General features: G+C 47.8%; 4 protein-coding genes across 4 annotated transcripts; 2 read left to right on the top strand and 2 right to left on the bottom strand.

Moving 5' to 3' along the window:
- Nucleotides 1–509: 509 nt before the first annotated feature.
- On the top strand, nucleotides 510–2,749 carry PEX2_028270 (MDR family MFS transporter; the record flags this gene model as incomplete). Its single annotated transcript, XM_016740102.1, has 10 exons — nucleotides 510–617; nucleotides 678–740; nucleotides 825–1,190; nucleotides 1,254–1,295; nucleotides 1,357–1,737; nucleotides 1,798–1,839; nucleotides 1,897–2,056; nucleotides 2,136–2,291; nucleotides 2,371–2,639; nucleotides 2,705–2,749. The coding sequence occupies 10 exons, from the start codon at nucleotides 510–512 to the stop codon at nucleotides 2,747–2,749; spliced, it is 1,632 nt and encodes a 543-aa protein (XP_016593513.1).
- A 1,154-nt stretch (nucleotides 2,750–3,903) lies between these two features.
- Nucleotides 3,904–6,154, bottom strand: PEX2_028260 (uncharacterized protein; the record flags this gene model as incomplete). Its single annotated transcript, XM_016740101.1, has 5 exons — nucleotides 3,904–4,152; nucleotides 4,213–5,248; nucleotides 5,305–5,734; nucleotides 5,805–5,948; nucleotides 6,004–6,154. 5 exons carry the CDS (start codon nucleotides 6,152–6,154, stop codon nucleotides 3,904–3,906), a joined length of 2,010 nt encoding a protein of 669 aa, XP_016593512.1.
- Nucleotides 6,155–7,674: 1,520 nt separating this feature from the next.
- Nucleotides 7,675–8,338, bottom strand: PEX2_028250 (uncharacterized protein; the record flags this gene model as incomplete). Its single annotated transcript, XM_016740100.1, has 2 exons — nucleotides 7,675–8,202; nucleotides 8,267–8,338. 2 exons carry the CDS (start codon nucleotides 8,336–8,338, stop codon nucleotides 7,675–7,677), a joined length of 600 nt encoding a protein of 199 aa, XP_016593511.1.
- A 2,208-nt stretch (nucleotides 8,339–10,546) lies between these two features.
- On the top strand, nucleotides 10,547–11,656 carry PEX2_028240 (alkene reductase; the record flags this gene model as incomplete). Its single annotated transcript, XM_016740099.1, has 1 exon — nucleotides 10,547–11,656. One exon carries the CDS (start codon nucleotides 10,547–10,549, stop codon nucleotides 11,654–11,656), a length of 1,110 nt encoding a protein of 369 aa, XP_016593510.1.
- Between the last annotated feature and the right edge of the window lie 517 nt (nucleotides 11,657–12,173).

Raw genomic sequence — 12,173 nt, 5'->3', positions numbered from 1 at the left:
GGTACCGTAGACATAAATTGCCTATTTAGGAAGAGCATACTTTGTACAGCTTTAATATCGTGACTTGTACTTAACAGCCATCAAGTTTATCGAGAATTGCCAATCACATTAGAGTCCTCAATCCCCATCGGAATGCTTCTAAGGAATGGTTCGTCCCGTAGCGGCCGCAGAACTACCGGGGCTGCTCCTGGAGTATCTGAGTGCCCATTCACGAAGGATTCCCGAGGGAATGACAGCTCACAAGGCAGAGGTGAAGATGAAGGCGAACGGACATCACAACAAGGAGTGACGCGTGAGGGCGAACTTATACGGACTTGGGGCGGCCGATGAGGCGCCAAGACACGGAGTTCGAGCGGCCGCTCGGAGCCCTAACTGCTCCTTTGCGGCATTCTATATAAAACCAACCCATAGAAGCAGCAATGCCCCCGTCAATGGCTCTTTCGTGAATTCTCGTATCGTATCGAAATTCTTTACTCCTTTCTCCTTACTCCCCTTCCATCATTCCCGCTATGAATGCTGACCTAGAAAAACAAGGTAGCAATGGTATCCTTGCTAGGAACTCTAGCGAGAACTACGTTCCTAAGGAGACATCGCCTCGTCCAATTCATGGGTGGAAGGTACTATATCGCTCTATCACCCTCTACGTGGAGTAAAAATGGCAGCTAATTGGCACGCAGTGGGCCATTGCATACGCCTCCATGATCTCGACAACATTTCTCTTCGCGTTGGACAACACCATCGTGCGTCCTCATACCATTCCCATCGGATTCTCATATTAGACCAGTCCAAGGGAAATTAGCTAATAGCATATAATGATGGTATAGGTCGCCGACATCCAACCCGTGGTTCTCGACCTATTCGGCGAAGTATCCCTCCTCCCATGGATCGGAGTCGGCTTTGCTCTCGGCACCATGTGTGTTTTACCATGGGGCAAGGTCTACGGAGTGTGCAACATCAAATATGTCTATCTGTTTAATATCGCACTGTTTGAAATTGGAAGCGCTGTGTGTGGCGCAGCACCGAATATGACTGCCCTCGTGGTTGGTCGTGTCATCGCCGGCGTGGGAGGATCGGGAATGTACTCAGGGACGTTGAGTTTTGTGGCGGTATTGACTTCGCTCAAAGAGAGACCTATTTATATGGCTGGCAGCACTGTTATCTGGGGAATCGGAAGTGTTCTAGGTCCGGTGGTAGGTTCAGTCATCACTTGCCTTCTTTTTACAGCGTGACTGATCAGGGCGGCTGATGGATAGGTCGGGGGTGCTTTTGCAGATAGTTCTGCTACCTGGCGATGGGTACGTTCTCACGGAGTCTGACGCAATTTCTGGAACTATATTTAACATATTCGTATGCTAGGCGTTTTACATAAACCTCCCGATTGGAGCCGTCTTTGCCCCCGCCTACCTCTTCCTTGTCCCAAGCGTGGACCCCCAGCCGCTCAAAAGCTGGACAGAAAAGTGCTGTATGATAGACTGGGTGATGACGACTACTTTCCTTGCAGGAGCTGCCTGTCTGGTGATGGCGATCACGTTCGGTGGCATCTTGTATCCCTGGAGCTCTGGGAGTGAAATTGCCCTCTGGGTTGTAGCGGGGGTGCTCCTACTTGTTTGTATTGCTGTGGCAAAGTTCCATCCAGGCGTGGACAAGGACAACCGACTCTATCCAGCCCATTTCCTCCAACAGCCTATCCTGGTAAATCTGCAAGTGCAGATGTTTTTGGTGTCGGGTGTTGTGCTGGTGTGTTTTGCCCTGCTGTACTAATAAATAGGACTGTTCAATACTAACAATAGTGCCTAGGCAATGACTTACTATATTCCGTTGTTCTTCCAGTTCTCACGGGTATGTGGCGCGATCTTATTTGTGGGCATATACAACTAACAGTGTGCTCGCGGGTAGGGAGACGGTCCCTTGGATGCAGGAGTTCGCCTGCTTCCCTTCATCATCTCCATGGTTGTCTTCGCCATAGCCAATGGGGCTTTGATGCCGAAGCTGCCTTACATCCTGCCATGGCATATCTTTGGCAGTGCCCTCGTTGTTACTGGAACAGCATTGATGTGTTCGTCTCCCTCGTTTCTTATTTGTTTGCATCATAACGCGCAGATAGAATGACCACTAATGAAAAAGGAAAAATACAGACGCTGCAGACATTCACACGTCCAACGCTAGGATCTATGGCTACTCCATTCTTGTCGGCTCCGGAGCAGGCTGCTATGTCGTTTCCGGGTTCCCCGTTGTACAATCTCTGGTTGCACCAAAAGATATCCCGAATGCCGTGGGCGCAATGGCTATTTGTAAGAGGACTTCAGATACCAATGCGGTTCTATTAAATCCAAATACCAGATCCACTAACCATCAATTCTACAAATATAGCCCAAGACCTCGGCATGGTAATCTTCCTCGCAATGTGTGGATCAATTTATCAGAATATTGCATTGCAAAAAGTGTCACGGGCGATTCCCAAGCTGAGTGCAGCCGATGTTTCCAACCTTGTTGCTGGTACCAGTAGCCGAGCATATAAGGCGCTGTCAGAGTCGGAGCGAGTGTTGGTGGCGCCACAAATCACAGATGCGCTGAGCAATGTGTGGTTGTTCTTTTTGGTGACCGGGATATTGAGTTTCGTTCTTACGTTGCCTTTGGGGGTAAGCTTCAGTCCTTTTGGGGTACTTTGGATGCAATAATGTGCACTAATCAACCGGTTTTGTAGAAAACGAGGATGAAGGGAGCAGATTCTGGGGATGAAAAGGCTTGAAACTTCCGGCCAGAGGTGATCTATGGTTGTTAAGACCCGAGGAAATCACATCAATTATATGGATTGAGACACCCTTTGCATTTCTAAAGAAAGTTTGTCACTTTGCCTTGGTTAGCTCAGGATTGATGGAGCTGTTTTGTGTTTTGTACTCCGGGTCTTGGGTTGGTCTCATTGTGCAATTGTTGTGGTACTTAAAATATGGGATTGGAGTCGATTTCATATGAAAAAATACAAAGGGGTACTATGAATTTATAACAAAGAAAAAAGAAAAAAGGAACAGCCGTTTTTACTCAAGCAAATCTCTCATTGAAGCTATACACCTTGGCCTCAGGACCAGAAGGCGAGACAAGGCAAAGTCACTGAGACCCTTCTACACTGCCCAAATAACCAACACATCTCACTCAATCCCTAAGAATTGCCACCAATACCCACTTGACCCATTTGATTCACCTTCCTAGCCCGATTCCACCGTTGCCGCAACTTTGTCTCCCGCACCGCCACCCGAAACGACCCAGCCGCTCCCGGGCCCAACAATACCCGTCTCAACAAGCAAAAGCTGGGCTTTGTCGATTTTCCTGAGCAGAAGGGTCTTCTAAGATGGCAGGATACTGTCGCCGCAGAGGCAGGCAACGAAGCAAAGCCTGGCTAGGCACAAGCAACAAGTGGAGCAAGCACAGAAATGGTGGGTTTGGAATGGGGAGCTGCAGCAGATTTGGCTTCTGTTGATGGAATTCTTCCTGCGTCTTGATTCGACGCTGTTGTGGCTTTTGCCTAGCAATTCCTAGCAATTTTGGTCGGAGGTCTAGGCATCTCATTGAGTAGATACACATAGAAGGCAAGACTATGCAATAGAAAGAAGAAGAATTTCATGTCCATGTATCATTTCAGGCGTCTACGAGCAAAGGGGGATATTTGAGAGTATTTAATAAACCAATAGTATGACCTCGGGACATAACAAAATTGAGACGAGTTACAAATTAGCCTTCCGCTGATTTGAGCCTCTCTAAAACTGTCGGGGTGATTTCTCTGTGGACCCTGATCTCAGGTACCTTGAGGTATCAAACCTAGCTTGGCTTATACTTGGTTAAAACCGAGATCGTCGATTTATTTCTATGAGTTACATATCCGTTGAACGCATATTAGGCGACATCAGGTCATTCAATGGAACGGGACTCGCGCTGTTCCTCGTCCCATTTCGCCAAAGCAGTCACCGCACCACCGCTAGCTTGGTGCCAATACCCATCAGGTTCCTCTACCTGACCGAGAGCAGTACGTAGCAGGCGCAGAGAGTCCACTATGCCGATCGGAGTGGTGTCGCCATCGGCTAGACTGCGGCTTAGGGCGATCAGGCTCATGGAAATAGGCCAGCCAATAAACGTCGCTTGAAGGGTGAAATGGTCGCGCTACAATGAGTCAGATTGGACTTTGAGATATCAGGGCATTTAGAAATGGAAAAGATTTACCTCTGACCTTTGCACGGGCCAGTTCATGCGAATAGCTCCAAGAATCTTAAATGCCGCGGCGGCACTGCACTTCCGACTTTCAGCTGCAATAAGCTTTGGCAGGTCTTGCTCTTCAACCTTGCGTATCGCTGCCTCGTGAAGACTAATATGTGTTGCACAGAGATTAAGGTGCAGCGAAAAGGCCAACGGGTCTTCCCGGACAGCCTTCGCAGTTAAGTATCGTTGGAATATGGCAGTATAGTCATTTATCGTCTTAACCAGACGGTAATGTCGATCCCAGAAGCCCGAGTCGCTGGCACTGCAAGAGAGAATACTCACGTGTTTGAAGCAGAGACGGGCAAGCTTGACCATGATGGTCACCGCAGCGTAGGAGGTCAGGTACCCAACCCCAGTAAGTTTTGTCGATTCGCTAATAAAGGGCATCGGGCTAGGCAGAAAGCTTTCTTCAAGCTCACCCGGAGATGGGAGATAGATACACAAGGTATCCTCTTCTAGAGTGCAAGGTCGGTCGGTCCGAACGCTCCCATAACTCTCGAAGATGTATAAAGACCAGAAGGAACGTCGGATTTCCTCTATTGAGGCTGGATCGCGAATATTGAGAAAGTACCCTGTCTCTATGGCATTCTTTTGGGACCTATTGCCTTGATCTCGAGTCGCATCCACGTCATCAATGTGGTGCAGGTTGAGGATTTGAGCAAGCGTAACAGCACGGGCGAGAGTCATCCATGCGCGAACAAAGCACTCTTTCGTTAGCTCGTAGCGAATAACGAATAGTAACGCTTGAAATGTATTCAAGCTCATAATGTTCACATCATCATCGTCGCGCTCGCAGAGCTCGATGTATTTGCGGGCATTACTGTAACAAGGTGACTGTAGATGGGCGTATTCTGGCGCAATCATCGAGCCGATCAGGGCCACAGCGTAACTTAATCCACGGATTCGGGGGGAGGCTGGATCCTGGGCCCATTCTCGGCGAAATCGCGATTGATTAAGGATTGGAAAAACCGGATAGAAAATTTCAAAGTACTTCTGGTGTCTGAGTCGAACGATTAATTTCCTGTTCTAGCCAAAGGGGACATGGGCATACAGTACAAGGCGGCGAGTTCGGACGGTAAAATTGACTCTTCTAGATCATGCGTTGAGAATAGAGAGTTTTCAAAAGCAGGAGGAACCGGATTACCGCTCGCAGCATGGAGATAGCCCGTGTCGAAGGGGGTTGGCAGCTGAGGTGCATCGCCTGATAAGAGTGAAAGAGCGTCCGGCGTCAGGGCCGGGTCCATGACCCCCCAGAAATCGGGAATATCCTCAGTCAAGTTCGCTAACATGTCCAGCCCCTCAAAGGTACGATCCGTCGGAGGGATTGCATGGCTTTGGAGCCGCTGCATTAGTCGTTCATGGTCGCCTAACCGGTCCGAAGGCGGCATCAACGGCCAGGATAAGTCCACATGGGGAGGAATCTGTCGAGCAGTAGTGGGAGTAAATGCTGTGGAGGGAGTTCTGCGCAGGAGCGCCTCTGCGTGAGCTAAGACAACCGACCGGAATGAGCGAGGGTACAATTTATTCGCAATTTACTCGAAATTGGATGCATTTACCTAATCGGTTCTGTAGTTCACTTAACTGGCGTGGCATATCCGCTTGAGCTGCACGATGTCGCTTCCGTCCCTGATAGCTACAGTCGTAGCCAAGCCGAGCGCAACGGCCACATTTTGGGTCCCCGCGGTCGCAACGGACCTTGCCTGTGGATCAGAGTCAGCATGGTACTTCGTTCACTCTTCCGGAGGCTTCGCATACGTTCTCTGCAAATGTCACAGGCCAGTCTTCCTGTAGCTTGCGACGGGCGTTCTTTCTGTGTGGTAGAAGAGTGCGCGTTGTGATGGTCGTCGCTTCGGTCCTCTATCAAGGCCGTGCTGGAGGCTGATTTATTAGGTGCATGGCACAGCATGGCTCTAGAAGATTTTGTAAGATGAGAAGGGATCATGCGGAAGATCTTGAGTAGTAGAGGCCCCTCCTTTTAAATGACAGACGCTGCTGAGGATTCCTTCCACAGGAGCGAGGATGATGTTAGATATACACAAGGGATGCAACCGATGCTGGTATTATAAAGGTCCTCTGACGATTCTCACATGGAGGACATTATATAGACGGCGTTCGCAGGAGGGGTGAAGGGAAGTATGAGGCTCGAACTGCAAAGTTGGTAATGTACGCCCGCCCGCGTGGTCCAATCAGGCCTCCTTCAATGCACTATGGGCGCAGTCGTGTGTGTAGATGCAACTGGGCCCAATCATACATCCGTAAGCCCTAGGATCACCGCACCTTCCGCTTACTAGAGTCGATATCGCTCGTCCTCTCTTGCCGGAGAGGATCCGCTAAACCGCTAGTCCCGCCAGTTCTCCAGGGGCGGTCTTGGCGGTAGTGGCTAGCTGCCCAACCATAGACCTACTACAGGGATCTTTGGATCCTTTGTTCTCGTCTGGCTTTTTAGAATTTCTCATGTCCCTACGGGCTATAAAGATCACTTGGAGCATACTATAGGGCCATACGGCAATTAGTTAAATGTTACAGGCATCTCTTACCGTGTCTTAGTCCTCGGAGCACTAGAGACTGAGCAGCAAAGACGGGTCTCTTTATGTCGGAGGGCACTGAAGGAAGGTTACGTGACGGCGTATTGGGGCGCTAAAACAAAAAAAGCAAAACTAGTTGGAAAAGACAATTCACAGTTCCGCCGTTTACAACATACATGTCTATCGGAAATCACCGGTACTGCAATGTATGGTCAAAATGACAGATGTGTATGACTCTAACTAACTAAAATGACAAGAATCCCCTATTTGACAATTTGCTGGGGCATAACTGACTAAGCTTAATATGCAATTTGTATGGGGCCCACTATCATAACGGTCCATGTATTTTCCGAGGTGTTGAATACTCGGGTTCCCAGTCATGTATTGTAACATAGCTTTCGACAATGTCTTCCGATATTCCCACTACCGACTTTAAGGACGAAGAAATTGAGGTTGCTATCTAAAGGGTATCTATTCCTTGCATTTGCCACCCGGTGGTGCCACCAACACTGGTTAGATGTTGATGGGCTTACCATGATTAGAGAATTTCGATTCGTGCCATGAGCCCCATGCTGTAATTACAGGTGCAGAAAAAAGGGAATATCCCAATAGAAATGAAATGTGATATGTGTGATAGGCTAGATAAAGTGTTTCCTGGCGCATGCATAAGCCACCATTTGTTAGGGTTCTTTAGGGTGGCCACAACTTGTATTTTCCTTCATGTTATTATAGTTGGTTATGCTATGTGTGCACAAATTTACTGGTTCACTACTATACATGGTGCTCAGTGAAGACTCTAAAATAGCACCAAGATCTTCTCTATAGCTGATCCAGCAGCCACGGAAAACACAATTATGATCTATTTCACACGTTACACGAGCGAGGCTGCAAATTGCGGAATCTAGAACAACATATGACGGGCGTGTCGACGAGCGAAGTCACCCTGCTCAACAGTACCAGCAGTCGCGGTAGCAATAGGCAGAGTGGTGAAGGAACCGCTAGAGGCTTGGCTACCAGAGAAGCCACCGGGGAACCCAGGGGGAACACCGGTGGACTCGGGGAATCCAGGAAGCGCGCTGGTAGGAGAACTGGTAGGAGAGCTGGTGGGGAAGCGGGTGGACTTGGGTCCCTGACCGTGTCCTTCGTGTCCTCCATGACCATGTCCTTCATGCCCTCCGTGGCCGGGTCCCTTAAGGCCAGGTCCATGACCAGGTGCTCGGCGGCCAAAGGAGAATCCAGTTGGGAATGCAGTAGGCCATCCAGTGGGCCATCCGGTGGGCCACCCAGTAGGCCATTCAGTAGGCCATCCAGTTGGGAACCCGGTTGGAGTTCCGGTTGGAGTGACAGATGGGGTTCCGGATGGGAAACCGCCAGGGAAGCCACTGGAAGAAGAACCAGTAGGAGTGGCAGCGTCAGCCTTGTTGGCATGCTGGGGAGATGATGTCAGCAAAGCACAAGATATATCTGAGGACGTAGTGTAGAAAAATACTAACAGGCAGCTTCCAGGCCGCAGCAGATGGGGCCATGGATAGGGCAGCAACGCCAATGGCAGCAGTGAACTTCATGATGAATTGTTGAGTTGTTGGATACCTGAAAGTGAAAGTAGGGAATGAATGGATGCTAGAGGTATCAATGTAAAGAAATATTTGAAGCTTTGAAAAGAATGAAGGTGCACAGCACTGATAATTGAAAAAAAAGCCGCGAAAACAGGAAGTTCTAACTGTTATATACCCCTTATGTTTCATGGTTGGGGAGCTAAAATGATGGATCGAGCTGTTAAAAGGCCGTCAAAAGACCGCCGAAACAATATTAGTTCCGTGGGAGGAGTTGGATCTGCAGGGGAGCAAGTTCCAGCCCGTGGCGAAAGATTTTAAGAAGGAGGGATCTTCATAGATAGAAAAATAGTCCTATCACCCGGGGTATAGCATATTGCAGTGGAACCAGGAACTACGGTACAGATGGTGGACGGAATGGCCGTATATTGTGCGGAGCAAATTGTTTCAGACAAGAAAGACACGGATAAAACGAGCGAATGACAGTTCTCCACCTTGTTCTGCACATCGGTCCTGTCGATCACTTGCGTGATGGACGAAGGAGGTGTGTTCTGGCTGGATGGAGATTGGCGGGGCCCTTAAGGCGGCATGTCGTGCCAAGGCTGTGCAGAAACATCAACCTAGGTACTAAGTACACTTTGTAGTATGTGTTGTATTATTCAATAATAGAAGAATCTAAATTGAATTTACTTGATACTTAAAAGTATACTGTTTGCTTATCTCTGATATATTTTGCTGTAAACAAGTGTGAAATGATGCCCCCACATAAATTCTTATGCTTTATCGCTCTGTCTAGAACAAATTTATACTTCGTGTAGCTTTTAATAGAACACTCTATAACAAACTATATTGTGGGGGTCATATCGACCGAATTTTTTGATAACCAATGCCTTCTAACTATTTTAGTAGATTTTTTAAAGTTTTCATCAGCTTGCTACCCACTTTTAAATAATAACCACATGGGAATGGTGTCATGAACTGGTCAAAGCTTGCAATAAAACATCAATGAGATTGGGAAGGTTAGCCACACTTGCTTATATTTGCCTTCACAAAGTATGTCTTAGAGAAAAATTTCTATGTTCGAAATTTTAGCACATGTGAAAATATAACTGAGATTGTCAATAAATGATATACAATCTCTACTACTTGGACTTTCAAATGAGGCGATAAGTAATCTCCTCCACTCCATATCCTCTGCGATTGTATCATAAAGGTTCATATCGAGAGCATGGACAACATGCGCAAAAGAAATAAACGATTTAGAATATGCTAGGCTAGGCGGGTACAAAGGTTTTGAGGCAGCCTTACTGCCTAGGCAGTAGGATCGCTCCTCGCCTATTCAGTTTGATCTTCTTTCCTCTCTCTCTTTCTCCTTAATAAATCCTATGATTTTCTTTACCTATTAATGGCTAGTTATACTTTGGTAGAGCTTTAAGGTGCGAGTAAACAAAAAAGAGAATTTTAGCGGACAATCTAAATAAGCACAATGTGCAATCATTTGTATAAGATTTCCCAATCTATGATCATATGAAATTTTTCTGGGTAAAATACCCTATATTTAACCCTTCGACGCCATCTCCTATGTGTTCTCCAATAACTCGATGGTCTATTCCATTATCACTACGGGAGATATACTATTTCTAACACGAACTAGACGTAACAGTTCTATAGCAGTTTATATATATTACGATATATGCGATTCAAATAGAACAATAGTAAGCAATTTTTACCAATATATGTTGTACATAGAGGCAAAAAGTAGACTATATACCCTAGCTAGTATATAATACATAATTGTACCTACCAGGACTAAAGGAATTAGTATAAGAGCTTTTTGTAGTCAGCAGAAAACATACCGCTAGGACCTGCCTGCATCATCGGCATGCCGGACCTGTTGAGTAGTCGGGCTGACTGATCATGGGGAAAAAAAATCAAATTCCCACGGATAAATCAGCCGGGGAGATAGGACGGCTTCTCGGGTGTGAAAAGAGGATTTCGGGGACATAGGAAATAGTGATCTGGATTTGGTTATAGTGTGGCATTTGCTCCACCGGCATGCATACTTGCTTGGAAATCACCCTGTAGGTCTAGCGTCCATCTATACTAGCGTCCATCTATAAAGACACCCGACCTTGTATCTATTAACCTTGTTAATCCTGTTAGACTACTCCCTTCATATATCTATCTATATACGACCTCAACGAACACAAATCGCCCGTAATGACCAAGCTCTCCACCCCTCTCCACGTCGGTCGGCTGGACCTTTCCAATCGCATCGCCATGGCGCCAATGACTCGCTTCCGCGCCGACGACAACCATACCCCTTTACCGATGATGGTAGAGTACTACGCCCAGCGCGCCTCAGTACCAGGAACTCTCCTGATCACGGAAGCAACCTTCATCTCGCCACGTGCCGGCGGCGCAGCTAACGTGCCTGGTATCTACACCTCCGCCCAAATCGCTGCCTGGAAAGAAGTTACTTCCGCCGTTCACGCCAAGGGCTCATACATCTACCTCCAACTCTGGGCCCTAGGCCGCGTTGCAAGCCCTGAACAGCTCAAAAAGGAAGGCGATTTCCAACTCGTCTCTAGCAGCCCCAACCCTATCACGCCCGGCACAACAGTGCCCCACGAGCTCACCGAATCTGAGATCCAAGACTGGATCAAGGACTACGCCCAAGCGGCCCGCAACGCCATATCCGCGGGCTTTGACGGTGTCGAAATCCACGGCGCGAACGGCTACCTCATCGACCAGTTCAATCAGGACACCGTGAACACTCGTACAGACCGATGGGGTGGCAGCGTCGAGAACCGCGCCCGCTTCGCACTCGAAGTAACCCGCGTCGTGGTCGATGCCGTGGGTGCAGACCGCACAGGTATCCGATTCAGTCCCTACAGCACATTCCAGGGAATGCGCATGGATGACCCAGTACCGCAATTCAGCTACCTTGCGAGCAAGATAGCGGAGTTCAAGCTTGCATATGTGCATGTTGTCGAATCGCGGGTTGCCGGAAACACTGATGTTATTGGGGCGACGGATCAATTGGACTTCTTCCTCGAGGCGTATGGTAAGGTAGGGCCAGTTATTATTGCTGGAGGGTACAAGCCTGATTCAGCGAAGGAGGCAGTTGATGGGAAGTATAAGGATTATGATGCGATTATTGGGATTGGAAGGCCATTCATTTCAAACCCTGATCTGGTGTTCAGGATTCTCAAGGGGGTAGAGCTGGTTCCTTACAATAGGGACACTTTCTATCCCGCCAAGGACCCGAAGGGGTACATTGATTATGAGTTTAGTGCCGAGTTTAAGACTGCCCAGGTGGCAGCTTGAGGGTGTTGAATTTCAGGGTGAATATACTGTACCTATGATGAATATGATGATGGTGTTGAGGAGGTAGTCTACCTTTATTCATTCTTCAAGCCTATCCTCAACCCTCCAGTGATGAGGCCCGATATCCTTATAGTACTCACGTAGGTGTACTACGAATGATGACGCTCTTAGAAACATGGTAGCGTGAGGGGACACAACTCCCGATATCTCGACTGAGAAAAAAAGCATCAAGGGTGGAGATGAGTAGAACTGCTAGATTGTATAGTACCTGCCTGAGACAGGCGTATCCTGCACGCACATGCCCTGTACAATTGATTACAACACAGAAGAGGCCTAATTCATTGAATTCGTAGAATTTGGCTAATGTAATTTATTGACCTAACCAAACACAGGATTTGATTCAACGTAGTGATACAAATGTAAAACATAGGACTCTGTGCAAGACCGCGATATAACATCATCGACAGGTTACTTGATCAGTGTGCGATACAAGGAGCCATACAAGTTATTTAAAGCC

Source organism: Penicillium expansum, assembly GCF_000769745.1.
Source record: "Penicillium expansum strain MD-8 chromosome Unknown contig75, whole genome shotgun sequence".
In the NCBI taxonomy this organism is placed as follows: domain Eukaryota; kingdom Fungi; phylum Ascomycota; class Eurotiomycetes; order Eurotiales; family Aspergillaceae; genus Penicillium; species Penicillium expansum.
The sequence above is the reverse complement of the archived record's forward strand: the minus strand, read 5'-3'. Positions and strand labels throughout refer to the sequence as shown.